The sequence below is a fragment of the Mytilus trossulus genome, chromosome 2 (genome assembly GCF_036588685.1).
Source record: "Mytilus trossulus isolate FHL-02 chromosome 2, PNRI_Mtr1.1.1.hap1, whole genome shotgun sequence".
Lineage (NCBI taxonomy): Eukaryota > Metazoa > Mollusca > Bivalvia > Mytilida > Mytilidae > Mytilus > Mytilus trossulus.
In genome coordinates, this window is record NC_086374.1 from 17,766,434 (window position 1) to 17,779,740 (window position 13,307).

The 13,307-nt window shown below is 32.1% G+C and overlaps 2 protein-coding genes across 2 annotated transcripts in view; one reads left to right on the forward strand and one right to left on the reverse strand.

Annotated features, from left to right (window-relative positions):
- Positions 1-13,307, reverse strand: part of LOC134706645 (sepiapterin reductase-like) — a 345,856-nt gene that overhangs the window by 181,662 nt on the left and 150,887 nt on the right. The gene's annotated exons all lie outside the window — the stretch shown is intronic.
- LOC134708593 (MAM and LDL-receptor class A domain-containing protein 1-like) overlaps positions 1-13,307 on the forward strand; it is a 30,491-nt gene that overhangs the window by 2,684 nt on the left and 14,500 nt on the right. The window contains exons 2-12 of the mRNA XM_063569242.1: positions 1,829-1,941; positions 2,556-2,642; positions 3,482-3,533; positions 5,221-5,256; positions 5,945-6,259; positions 6,521-6,604; positions 6,758-7,009; positions 8,076-8,180; positions 9,308-9,459; positions 10,041-10,233; positions 11,366-11,617. Coding sequence (XP_063425312.1) covers positions 6,571-6,604; positions 6,758-7,009; positions 8,076-8,180; positions 9,308-9,459; positions 10,041-10,233; positions 11,366-11,617 — 988 coding nt within the window. The 5' untranslated portion in view covers positions 1,829-1,941; positions 2,556-2,642; positions 3,482-3,533; ... (1 more) ...; positions 5,945-6,259; positions 6,521-6,570. The remainder of the gene's footprint in view (positions 1-1,828; positions 1,942-2,555; positions 2,643-3,481; positions 3,534-5,220; positions 5,257-5,944; positions 6,260-6,520; positions 6,605-6,757; positions 7,010-8,075; positions 8,181-9,307; positions 9,460-10,040; positions 10,234-11,365; positions 11,618-13,307) is intronic.

Sequence of the window (13,307 nt, forward strand, 5' to 3'; positions counted from 1 at the left end):
ATCGACACATATGTGTCATCTCTGCTATCGTTCACTAAATATCGCCATTTGAGCTTTGTGGACCAGCAAAAGGTTGTGATTTAGGTTGGATTGGTAGGTCCGAAATATCTGCTTGATCAGGATTCGTTACTATCAGAGCTCCCTCTGCCTCTACATCAACCCCTACCACCACGTCCGCCTGTTCTAGAAGATGTTGGTGGCATGACTGTATTGTTTCCGAGAAATTTAGTATTAATCAGAAATAAAAAAAAAACGTAGTATAATCGTGGTTAGAACGTACTATAATCGCAGTAAAAGCGGGATAAGATTATGTTGCATTCGGATAACTCGTGGTATGGTCGTAGTGAGATCGTGATGAGCCTAGAAAAATCTTGATAAGCGTAGTGAAGTCGCAGAATAAGCGCGGCGAGAACGTGGTACAATCGTTGCGGAGTCGTTGTAGAAGCGAAATGAGGACGTAACTTAGCATCGTGAAGACAACGAAAATTTACATTTTCATGCCGATAACACCACGGCCTCACCACGATCTCAATTTATTTTAGATCGCGGTGAGCGTAGTGCGGTTGTGGTCTAGTGGATCTGGGACTTTTAATTGTTATAGGGTGCTCTCAGATATGTAGACATTTTGCTATATATATATTTCAAATAAGATTGCGTCATTTGTCAAAAAAGCCCTGCACTGTAATCTTAGGTTCGATTTTGACCAACCTAACATAACATGTTTATTAATTATTTGGTGATTATTTTGTTCTACACAAAGTGTTCTCCGGGGTCTTTTCTGATGATGTATCAACACAAATATAAATTTTTGTCCGGTAATTAGCTTTTACTTTTATTTCATTCAAACAAAGTTGTGATAAAGATAAACTTGTTCTTGTTTGCAGAAAACAATAACAACGGAAGACAAAAAGCTCAAACTAATATTAAGAAGAATTTTGAATACTTAAGTTGTTTATTTGCCTTTCAACACATGGTTTGATAGGATCCAACCGTAAATGACTCAACTTTTTTTTTATAAATATTTTATATAAAAGATATAACAAAAAATGGAGGTGACACATACGTATTGCATAGTACTGTAGTGGTCTCCGGCTCATCGCAAATGTCGCTACCATACATTGTTCATTCAAAATTGGCAGACAAGTCACGATTGAAAGATTTCTTCCCCCATATTACACACCCGCTCAGTTTCCAGTGGCAGTCCAAGTTTCCCAACCCTTCATGAAGTATATATTTTGAGTAAATGTCTTTAATGTCGACCCGATTTATCATTAAAAGTAACACATTTCATTACATATTCAAATTTACTTGGTAAAAAATATTCATATTCAAATTTTCGTAAACAAATCACCAAGGGATCAAAACAATTTTATGCTCTTAACTTTCATATAAAGTTGCATAAAAGAAAGGTCTGTTGATCAAGTGTATAGACTACGGGTCCATTGAAAGTAATTCGAACAAACTCACTACGAATTTGGTAGAATTTCAAATGTTTCTTATATTTATATTGTTTTTCGGTAAAAATGGTATTGAGTATCTGGTAACACGGTTTATAATTGCCAAAAATTGCATCAAAATATTTCACACCAACGCAGTGCGTCAAATTATAAATGATTAAATTGAAAAGCTGAAATCTTTTAGTTATCACCTTTACAATGTCCGTCAGACGACCTTATCATATCTTCTTTGAACAGGTTGAAATCTGTGTGACAGAGATAATATAGTTCATGTCTGCATGTAAATGTAATGGGAATCCGTTATAAATATTCCGAAAGGACAACATATATTACTGTGTCTGTCTGTCTGATCCAGCTTATTGTTTTTATAGCAGTTACTGTAATTGAGAATCACAAACAGGATGTTTTACAGACTAAGTTAGACATTAAAAAACAGAAAATAGCGAATATTTCAGCCAGATGTTTTAATTTGTCTCAGCTGAAGGTAAGTATATACTTCTACTTTCAAATTGACAACAGACGAAATTTGTTTACGGCGAAATTGTTTTTTAATTTAATCTAATTTGGTGTTTAGAATCAAGATAAAGTGAACATGCCTGTCTAGATGCTAAAACAATAAACGCTGAGAGTTATTTAAACTATGTGTCGACGTAACATTTGGTAACTAAAATCCCTTCCCTTTTTCCCGAACGGATGACGAACCGAATCAGACGGGAGTCCATGTGTGTCACAGTACAGCAGGATCTACTCACCCTTCCAGAGTATCTGATAACACCCAAATTGTTGGTTTGGTTCGTGTTGTTCAGTCTTTAGTTTTCTATATTGTGTTTTGTATACTATTGTTTGTATGGGTTTTTCTTCTTTTTTAACCATGTCGTTGGCAGTATATTTTCGACTCAGGCGTTTGGTATCTTTTGCCTTTCTTTCAGTAAGGTATGTTTGTGCTTAAATCAACTTATGTAACAAGAGAAACAAAAACAAATATCGGGCGTACATTACATTCACATTTAGTTGCATTCATAAATTGAAATGAATACACGTATCAAAAAGAAAATTTGAGGAAATGTATTGACATCGTGTTGGTTTTTTCTTATATAGAAAAGCGGACTGAATCAAGAAGATGAATCCTTTGACTTAATTAGAAGACAGTTATCAAATAGTGAGAATGGTATAATACAGACACAGGTAAACATCAAGTGAATTTCAGGGGCGGATCCAGTCATTTAAAAAAGGGGAGTTCCAACCCCCGGAACCCTCCCCTGGATCCGCCACTGTATTTAGTTTACAAGAAAGGCTGTTGTGTAAATAATTCAAGATCAAATTACAGTAAGACAATTTTGCATTAAGAGGTATAGACAGTGAACTTTGTACTGGAATAAGAATAAGAATAAGAATATTTTATTTCCAATTAAAGGGCCCTTTAAAGAGCTTTCATGTACTTGTTTGAATTTATGACTATTTTTATGTGAGCGTCACTGATGAGACTCATGTAGACGAAACGCCCGTCTGGCGTGTTAAATTATAAGCCTGGTACCTTTGATAACTATTGAATGTATCAACTTTGGTTTACATCATTTTTTCACGTAGTATTTTCTAAATGCCTTTGGCATGTTAATAACGGTATAAATAAAAAGAAAGTGATTATGAAATACCAAAACCCTTGGAATATAGTTGGGATTTACTTTTTTTCTTATTATTATACCGAATTATTTCTGATAACGAGTTCTGGCATGTTAACGTAAATGTCCCATGTTAGCAATCTATAGAGTGATTGCTTTTCTTTATAATTCATTCAAGATATTTAGAGATATACACGTATACCTTCATTTGCCTGTTCAACCATTGAACTAGTTGTTTTTTAATTATATATGTTTTAAACCGGTAAAATTCTTTGATCTGCCAACAGCAATGGTTTCATGTGTGTTTTTCTAATATTGTTAAAGACATTTAAAAAAAAGGGTATGATATAATTTATATATTTATATATTGATTTGAGAGTATAAGCCAAAAACATTGTTTTTCAGGAACATTTACTCGAGAAGTCTTGTGCAAACGATACAAAAATATGCCTGAAAGGTAAATAAATCAATTCTTCTATTTAAATTTTTATCTGATTTATTGGAAGACAGAAAGCATAACGTTAATGTAATGGCAATGAGAAAGTAGTACAAATCAGCAAGTGGTTAACATCATGCATGTATAGCAGTTTAATATCGTGTCTGATATGTTACTGTTGTGTTTGTTTTCACGTAAATATTCTACATTAGCATGAAGTTAAAGATTTGCAGGCTATGTAAATAATACAACAACCCAACAACTTCATGTTAACAGATGGTCACTATAAAATTGTCAGAATGCTGTTGTTTTCAATAAAATACGTGCCCCATATGTCCTGGTAAGTCAGTAGATTTACAGTTCTTGACTGAAGTAAACGCTTACATGACCACTGCCCTTTCCTAACGGAAAGCTGAATACTAAAATTTATGATAAAAGAGATGATTTTTCATTTCCTATCGTTAATTATCCATTTTTAGATGGTGACGTTCCCTTGTCACAATCTTACGGTGTTTATATATCTCAACTTGTACGCTCGTGTATGTAACAATGTTTTAGATTTTAACGAGAGAAATTTGTGTATTACTGAAAAATAATTACAACAGGGTTTTCTATATCACAAACTAGTCAAAACATTTACTAAATTTTATCATCGGTATAAGGACATCATTCGTAAATATAGCTCAACAAGCAGACTTCTTATACGTTCAGGTATTTCACATCCAATTTTTTATGGAAATATTCTTTATAAAGCACAAAGGTGTCAGTATTCACCTCAGAAACTAACAAAACCTTTGAATAGACTTATTAAGAAGGGATATAGTTACGATACTGTTGTCAGGTCGTGAAAGATTGCATATGTTGGCGTTAATATTGATTCACTTATAGGGTCTTTGCATCGGAACTAAACACATTTATTCAAAAACAGTTGTTGGCATGACACGGGTTATGTACTTCTCATATATGTTATGATGGTATGATACTAAACCCCTAACGGTTAGGACTGTGCCTGATGTTCATATGATGAAGTCATAATCTTTCAGTCAGTTTAATTGAAATATGGAGCTGGCATGTCAGTTAACTGCTAGTAGTCTGTTGTTATTTATGTATTATTGTCATTTTGTTTATTTTCTTTGGTTACATCTTCTGACATCAGACTCGGACTTCTCTTGAACTGAATTTTATTGTGCGTATTGTTATGCGTTTACTTTTCTACATTGGCTAGAGGTATAGGGGGAGGGTTGAGATCTCACAAACATATTTAACCCCGCCGCATTTTTGCGCCTGTCCCAAGTCAGGAGCCTCTGGCCTTTGTTAGTCTTGTATTAATTTTAATTTTAGTTTCTTGTGTACAATTTAGAAATTAGTATGGCGTTCATTATCATTGAACTAGTATATATTTGTTTAGGGGCCAGCTGAAGGACGCCTCCGGGTGCGGGAATCTCTCGCTACATTGAAGACCTGTTGGTGACCTTCTGCTGTTGTTTTTTTCTATGGTCGGGTTGTTGTCTCTTTGACACATTCCCATTTCCATTCTCTATTTTAGCTCATACATTAGATACACTTCTATAGCAAACGCGTAATATGCTCTGTATAATGAAACAAATAACTTGTTTTTTAACTACAGGTTTCAGCAGAATTGTGTGTATTGTGCATGAACATGATACGATTGTAATATATGACTTTAAGGCTTCTGATTTTGTTACAGGGTTAAAAGGAGACATTGGCCTAGTCGGTGTTAAGGGTAAGATTACACATTATCTTTGTCAAACGGACACATGTTACTTTTAAATGAGTTGTTTCGGCACTGTTCATTGTGTGGCTGTTCAAAATTATATCGGAGGAATAGACCAATTTAAGGAGGCATTCTTTTCTATTTATGAAAATTAAGTGCCATGAACGGACTACTTCCAATTTGATAATTCTTTGGTTGGATATTGTTTTATTTGTTTCTCTGTTTATGTATGAAATGCTGATTGAGAGAATTAAGTGCGATTGTTTTTTTTAGGGTATATACAATTCCACCGTTCTGAATAAAAACGAACGAGTATTTCAAAAAATAGTTTAAAACTGTCACCTGTAAAATGTGCCTGTCCCAAATCAAGAACCTTGTAATTGTTGTTTCTTATTGTGTTTTCTTTCTTCTTTTTAAATGTTATTTTAATTATTTGTTGATTATGACATAACTTCGGTAGTCTCTGTCTAGTCTATGGGAGACTTAATGCTTGAATTATAGTATAGACACTAGTCTATATTAATGACTTTATACGTATTGTGTGTTTTAGTAACTGTTTTAGTGATGTATATCCCACAACATTCACTCCTTTATATGTTCACAATTTTTATATCAACGGTCATTAAATATTGAGTTGTCTTATTATTTCGCATTTAATGGACTTTCATACCAATATTTTTCAACTATCTAATATAAGGTGACATCGGTAGTCAAGGAAAGCCTGGGTTGATAGGAAATATAGGAGTCATAGGTAACACTGGTCAAAAGGGGTTACCTGGAAAGCCTGGGCCTAAGGGTAGTCCGGGAGGGAAAGGTTCTAAAGGCGATGGAAGTGTCGATGGAATACGTGGTCTGAAAGGAAATATTGGAAATACAGGAGAGAACGGAAAATCCGGAATACGTGGATCGAGGGGACCAAAAGGTGTGCAAGGAACTAGTGGCAGAAAAGGACCATCAGGCCAAAAAGGTTTTCCTGGATCAAAAGGAAGTCTTGGGCATGTTGGGGATAATGGTAATCATTTAAATTAATATAAGTGTTATTAAGAGGCTATGAATTTGCTGTTATAACAAAAAAAATTATAAGAAAAAAAGTGAAAGTTTGTTTGGAAAGATGTTTCAATATAGTTTATATTTCATTAAATCGAAACTTTAAAAAATATTTTTCAAATATTCAGTAAACATTGATTGAATTTATTTTTAAAACGAAGATTAATAGAAAACAAAATAGAATAATTGGCAAACCTTTAAAACGACTTTACTTCTTTGTTTTGAGGTAATATTGGAATCAAAGGTGAATTAGGAGAGACTGGTTCGAAGGGGATTATGGCTAACATGTCTGAAACCTGTGATTGCATTCGTAAGTTTTGTATACTTCAAATGTTCGGGATATTTCAAACTTAACAATATTTTTTATCAATATGTTTTGAATATTAAATACATTCATAGAAATATGAAATAGGAAGACAATAGGACGCGATGTAAATGACATTTTACTTGTTATTTAAAACAGGGAAAATGAAGTTTGTGGACAACACAACTGTTATAACAGCACCACTAGGAACCAATATCAAACTTAATTGTACAACAACACCACCACAAACGGTCAACTGGAAACACTCAAGTGACCAACCGTGTTATCCGTTAAATGACGGGAACGTTATCACAATCAACAAACTAAGTCCGGCAGATCTCGGTAAACACGTTTGTACAGTCAATAATGGATTCCGCAATATACAAAAAACTATATTTGTTAATTCAACAGGTGAGTTTTTATCAATATATATTATAGAGTACTACAATGCTTATTTAGAAAATATCTTCAAGTAAGCCCAGTATGTATCAAAACAGACAATAGATACCACGGCCTCTGGGTTAATTAAAAAAAGGCATATCGAAGAAATTTAAACAAACTACACATGATCAAAATAAAAAAATAAACACTACACAACAAAAAGCCCTCTGAATAACCAAATAAAATTTAATTTGAAAATTGAATGCATCCAAAACATTGGCAAAACGAAGAGAAAATCCAATTTGCTGACAAGAATATCTTTCACCAGTAAATTGTTCTGTTTTGTTGGTCTGCTGAAATTCAGAAACGGTCACCTAGCCGGGGTATATACTAAAAACCAAACAATTACATAAATCACCCTATCCATCATGACTTCGAATCTTTTTGTCATTTCATCCAACCGAAGTTAACTTGGATAATTCCTACTGATTATCTGTAGTCCAACATTAATTTAATAAGTTTCTTAGGAAAAAATCACTCCCCTATCTTCTGAATAAAAATTGGAAAAACTAACTTTCTCACCGACGGTTCTGGAGGATTTTGAAGTATCCTTACTAGTATGAATAGATATATGAAAGACATAAAATCACAAAAATACCGAACTCCGAAAAATTCAAAACGGAAATTCTGCTGAAAATCAGATACGGTCACCTCGCTGGGGTATATACTAAAAACCAAACAATTACATAAATCACCCTATCCATCATGACTTCGAATCGTTTTGTCATTTCATCCAATCGAAGTAAACCTGGATAATTCCTACTGATTATCTGTAGTCCAACTTTTATTTAATTAGTTATTAGGAAAAAATCACTCCCCTGTCTACTGAATAAAATTTGAAAAAAACTAACTTTTTCACTGACGGTTCTGGAGGATTTTGAAGTATCCTTACTAGTATGAATAGATATATGAAAGTTTTAAAATCACAAAAATACCGAACTCCGAAAAATTCAAAACGGAAATTCTGCAAAAAAATATCAACGGAAGATAAAACAACCTTATTTTATTTAAATTCTTTGTCATTCTATGTTCTTAGATTCCGGTGATGGTATATCTTGCGACTTTGAAAATTCCAACTGCCATCTTAAATTGTACAAATGGCGTGTGGCTAATAATTCAGATGATCATACGAAGGGGTCACGTGAGTTTTATTATACAAAGAAAGTAAACATAGAAAATCATTTTAATCTGACCACTTCGACTGCCATTGATTCAATTCTGTTCATTCATTTCGCGGTTTTTGAAAATATCCTTTCTATAAAGTCTATAAACATACTAGTGTTTGGTTGGTATTATTTTTTTGCTTTAAAAAGTGTATAACGAGATTTTAGTGAGAACATTAAAAATTCGGAAATTGTTTTGTAATTCAAGCTTAGCTGCGTCATCTATCTGATATCATTTTAATATTTGGTAAATGCTTATTTCGATCGCTGCAAACAGATGGAAATTTTATAAGGTAAATAAATGCAAATTTTACCAGTTAAGCTAAATTTGTGATTAGAGACAAAGATAGATTCATTCATAAATTGGATATCAAGATATCAAGATGTCATTTAATTTCGAAGCAGCAGCATACATCACCCTTGATCAAAGTTTATCAATCAGTTTTGAATATCCATCCAAGAAAAAACACCTTAACTTAAAATAAGAAAAAAATATATATAAGAATTCCAGGCTAATCACAGCAATCTTTCTTTTGTTTGATGGTAGCATTGGTCACACATGTGTTTCTGAACACTTTTCTCTTTGATTATTTTCAAATCAAATGAATTTGCCGGTTTCGAAAATTAAGTTGCACAATAATTACTAAATTGACTGAATGTATTGAATCAAATACAAACAAATTTCGACGTTTTTCGTTCTTAGGGTTTATTATTGTCTCAGTCATTTCTTATTTAAACACAGTCGGTATCATTCAGCGTAACCTTAAACAGTTTCCGTATAAGGTTCTACACCTTTGTAAATAATTAAGCTCGAAAATAAAACTGAAACTTTGACGTTCATATTTTACAGAGAAATCATATTCGATAGTTTTGTAAGTGTTCAATACAACATGGGTTTTATAAGGGTTATCAACAGGATTAATTTGTTCTGTAGTACAAGTAATTTCAATGGATTATATGGAAATATCAGCAAACAGAATATTCATGGGGCTGTAGGCAAATATTTATTCACGAACCTCATATAGTTCTGTTTACCTCTTGTTACTCCAGTACATCACTAAACTTCTGGACTGAAACTAAACATTAACATCGTTGTAAATTGCAGAGAACGGTCATTTTGCTACCACGTATGATAACTCAACCTCGAGGATCGAGTCTCTATGGGTTAAAGTTGATGGTGAATCGTGCCTGACATTCTGGTATAGAAATGAGATTATTGGTAGTTCACCTGGTAGTACTATTGATATTACAACAAAAGTAAGTAAGTAGGTAGTAGTTTTCAGAATAGGAAAGTAGATACTAGTGAAAAAGTGAAACATGAATTGCAATTAATGTTAGAGTTATCCCATAACATGTCACCATCACCGTGTCTGTGATCGATACAGTGTCTCAGGTGAAGTTACATTTTGACTCCGCAGATGTAGTTATTACCTGTTTTTTTCTCCATATAAATTATGTTGACACTACTACTTCCTCTACTTTATTACTGGATATACCTTAAGAATCTCTATGACATAGAAAGATATGCTTTCCAATAATGTATCGTATGATTTTTATTTTTTTTTTTGGTTCGTCCATTTACATATTTATCTTATGACAACTGAACATTTGCAGATGAAATTAAAATAAATTACAAAAAAAAAACCCTGAACATTTGCGCTTAAAAAATAATGATACTTGGGTGTTTGTTAAATTTTGACAATTCTACAAACTACTTGTCTATTTAGCATATATCTTTAACTGTTATTTGTGTACAAACTACTTCTACAGGCAGTACCGACATTCCACTTAAAGATACAGAATAACTCGAAAAATTGCAATATTTTTTTTATATACAGGGAACTTCATGTCCTGGAAGGCAAACTTATGTTCACAAAACCATAAAGGATAATCAAGTAACTAATTGGACACAAGAGTTTATGCAACTACCAAATACATCTGATGTCATTCAGTTTGTATTTGACGTTCGCACTACTAATATGGTAGTTTCCATTGATGACATTAGCTTACTAAACGGAACTTGTCCTGCATGTAAGTAATCAACCTAATTAAGATAATGTAATTTATCAACCTAATTAAGATACGTAATTTATCAACCTAATTAAGATATGTAATTTATCAACCTAATTAAGATACGTAATTTATCAACCTAATTAAGATATGTAATTTATCAACCTAATAAAGATACGTAATTTATCAACCTAATTAAGATATGTAATTTATCAACCTACTTAAGATACGTAATTTATCAACCTAATTAAGATACGTAATTTATCAACCTAATTAAGATACGTAAGTTATAAATCTAATTAAGATACGCAAGTTATCAACCTAATTAAGATACGCAATCTGTTGTCCTGGATTTATATATTTTTGTATGCTCAAGTCCGGAAATATACTGGATATTTCCTGACGTTACTTTTACAATGGAAACATTAAATCAAAAAGATAATGGATCAGAGATCGAATATCCAACGCGGTTTGGATAACAGTTGTGTTTATCTCAACTTGATTAAAATCAGTATTACAAGTTATTGATTTAAGATCACGCTACATAATGTTAGGTAACTTATCACATATCGTCGCTGGGCTTACACAATGACTTTTTTATATATATATAAATGGTTTCACAGGCAAATCGGTCAGGCTGGAGGAAATCTTTGGTGTTCCATACAATCCTACATCTGGACAATTAAAACATAGGAAATATGTAAAAATATTTCGAAACTCAACTGTTTGTAATGTTTGCTTTCATCATGATGTATGTACAATGAAGTGAGATTTTTATTGAAAAAAATAGCAATTTTCTGCATTTTAAAAGCCCTGCAACAATATATCAGTGCGATTCCTAAAAGACATCACTGTTTTTTTTTTTAAATCGTTCTTAATTTGACACAATCGTGTCTCAAATATCGTAGTTGTTGCATAGACAAGATTAAGTTTGACTCTGAGTCGTACCTTTGATGGACAGATTGTCGTGCAACATAACTTTACGAAATCACTTCAATGAATAGTTTGAGTCAAAACTTAATTCGAAATATTCAATCATGAAAATTGTTACTAATTCGAAATATTCAACCATGAAAATTGTTACTGTCAAATACTCAATTGACACTTAAATTTCGAGATAGTACTAGTATAATACAGTTTCCTTATAATTCAGTATTCAAGTTCTACGAACCAGAAAATATAACCTTAACAATTCCACTCGATGGTCATGGCAATATCAATTGTTCGGCAGAGAAATCTGGTGATGTTCTATACAGTATGACGAAAATGGGCTCCTGTCAAAACCTTGCCAATACAGGAATACATACTATCCAAAAAGCTTCGTTCTCAGATGCAGGAACATATGTTTGCAAATTAATTAGTGATGGTGTTGTAAAGACAAAATTTGTTACTGTTGATATAACAGGTAAGAGTTCAAAATTTAATGAATTATATTAATTCTGATAGGAACAAAAACAGCTGATTATAGAAATTTTGCTTCAAGCCACCATTGCTAAAAAGACTAGTAATATACATATACAATATACAATAGTAGTTAATCTGATCACATCGAGGACTCCGATCCGAAATCAGCAGTTTTGGATCAGGATACTTGGTGTGCTAATGTTTACTTATATATGTTACAGTGAATTTGTATAATCAGGGATTATGTAGAATCCCTTGATTTTTCAGGAAATATGTAGAATCACTAAAATCATTAGTAATTATATATAATCCCTGAAAATGACCAGTGATTTTACATAATCACTGAACATTTAAATAATTATTTTCTACAAATTCCCTAATATGATTTCAGGGATTATGAATAATTTAATGGTCTTTTGTTTGATAGGCATCTAAATGTAAAGAAAAACAGGCAGAACTTGAGATTGACAAATAGAACAAACTTTAAGAGGAAGCTTGCATATTCTCATAGTAATCAGACAGGATAAAAAAGAAAAGGGAAACCAAAAAGATATAATGGCAAATTAAAAAAAAAAAGGTATAAAAATGGATATTGCCTGACCACAAAACAATGATATCTTTATCTTTCTTGCTCGAACCAGTTCAAGGTTGCAAATTCCCGTTCATTTATTTTTTCAATTTTTTTTTGTGGGGGGAGGGGGTGTACCTTCGTATGTTTTTACTGAACTTTTTATTTCTCTTAGGCATGTTGTTAAAATCTGATTCGATATGTGCAGGAAAAGGATTTTTAAAATTTGGATATTGTGGTAAAAACAGATGTGAAGCATATTATTTAGTATATTGTGTTTAATATTTTAATATAGTGTGCCTAACTTTAAAAAAAAATGGGTTTATCATTTTGATATGTTGTTACAATTTTTGTTACTTTATTATGATGTTTTTATGTGATTTTATAGAATAAATTATTTTTTTTTATTAACTTTCTTTATAAATACAACTTTTTCTTCATTTCAGTTATTATGTAATATCCCTGACGTTTTTTTAGCGATTATACATAATCTCTGAAAATTTCAGGGATTCTACATATTCACTAAACTAGCTAGTGATTCTACATAATCCCTGAAAATTTCAGGGATTATACATAATCACTGATTATACAAATTCACTGTAACATATATACCAACACATATCTATACATCCTCATGAACATCCATTTCAAATATGTGTTTATTTATATATTCGAGCTGTTATAACACATCAAAACTTTTGTGATTTTAACTGAAAGATGTAAAAACAAAAATACTAGAAATACCAAACTTCGAGGAAAATTCAAAACGGAAAGTCCGAAATCAAAATGCATAATCAAATACTCAAACACATCAAACGAATGAATATCAACGGTCATTAAGTTAGCTAAGCCTCTCTCTTGTATGATAATCGTATAAAATTCTATTATATTGACAACAACGTATGAACTAATAGGTAAACATGTCATAAATAGGGATAAAGCAGTCAACATAATTTGTGTTCTAATCTATTACAATAACTATAAAAACAAATATTTTTTTTCAACAAAGAAACACAAAAAAGACAAAGTGCATAAGCAAAAATGATTGACAATTCAAAATTGATCATTACACAACTTACACGATGGTGGGATGTATACGTATTGAGCCACGTCATACGTATAT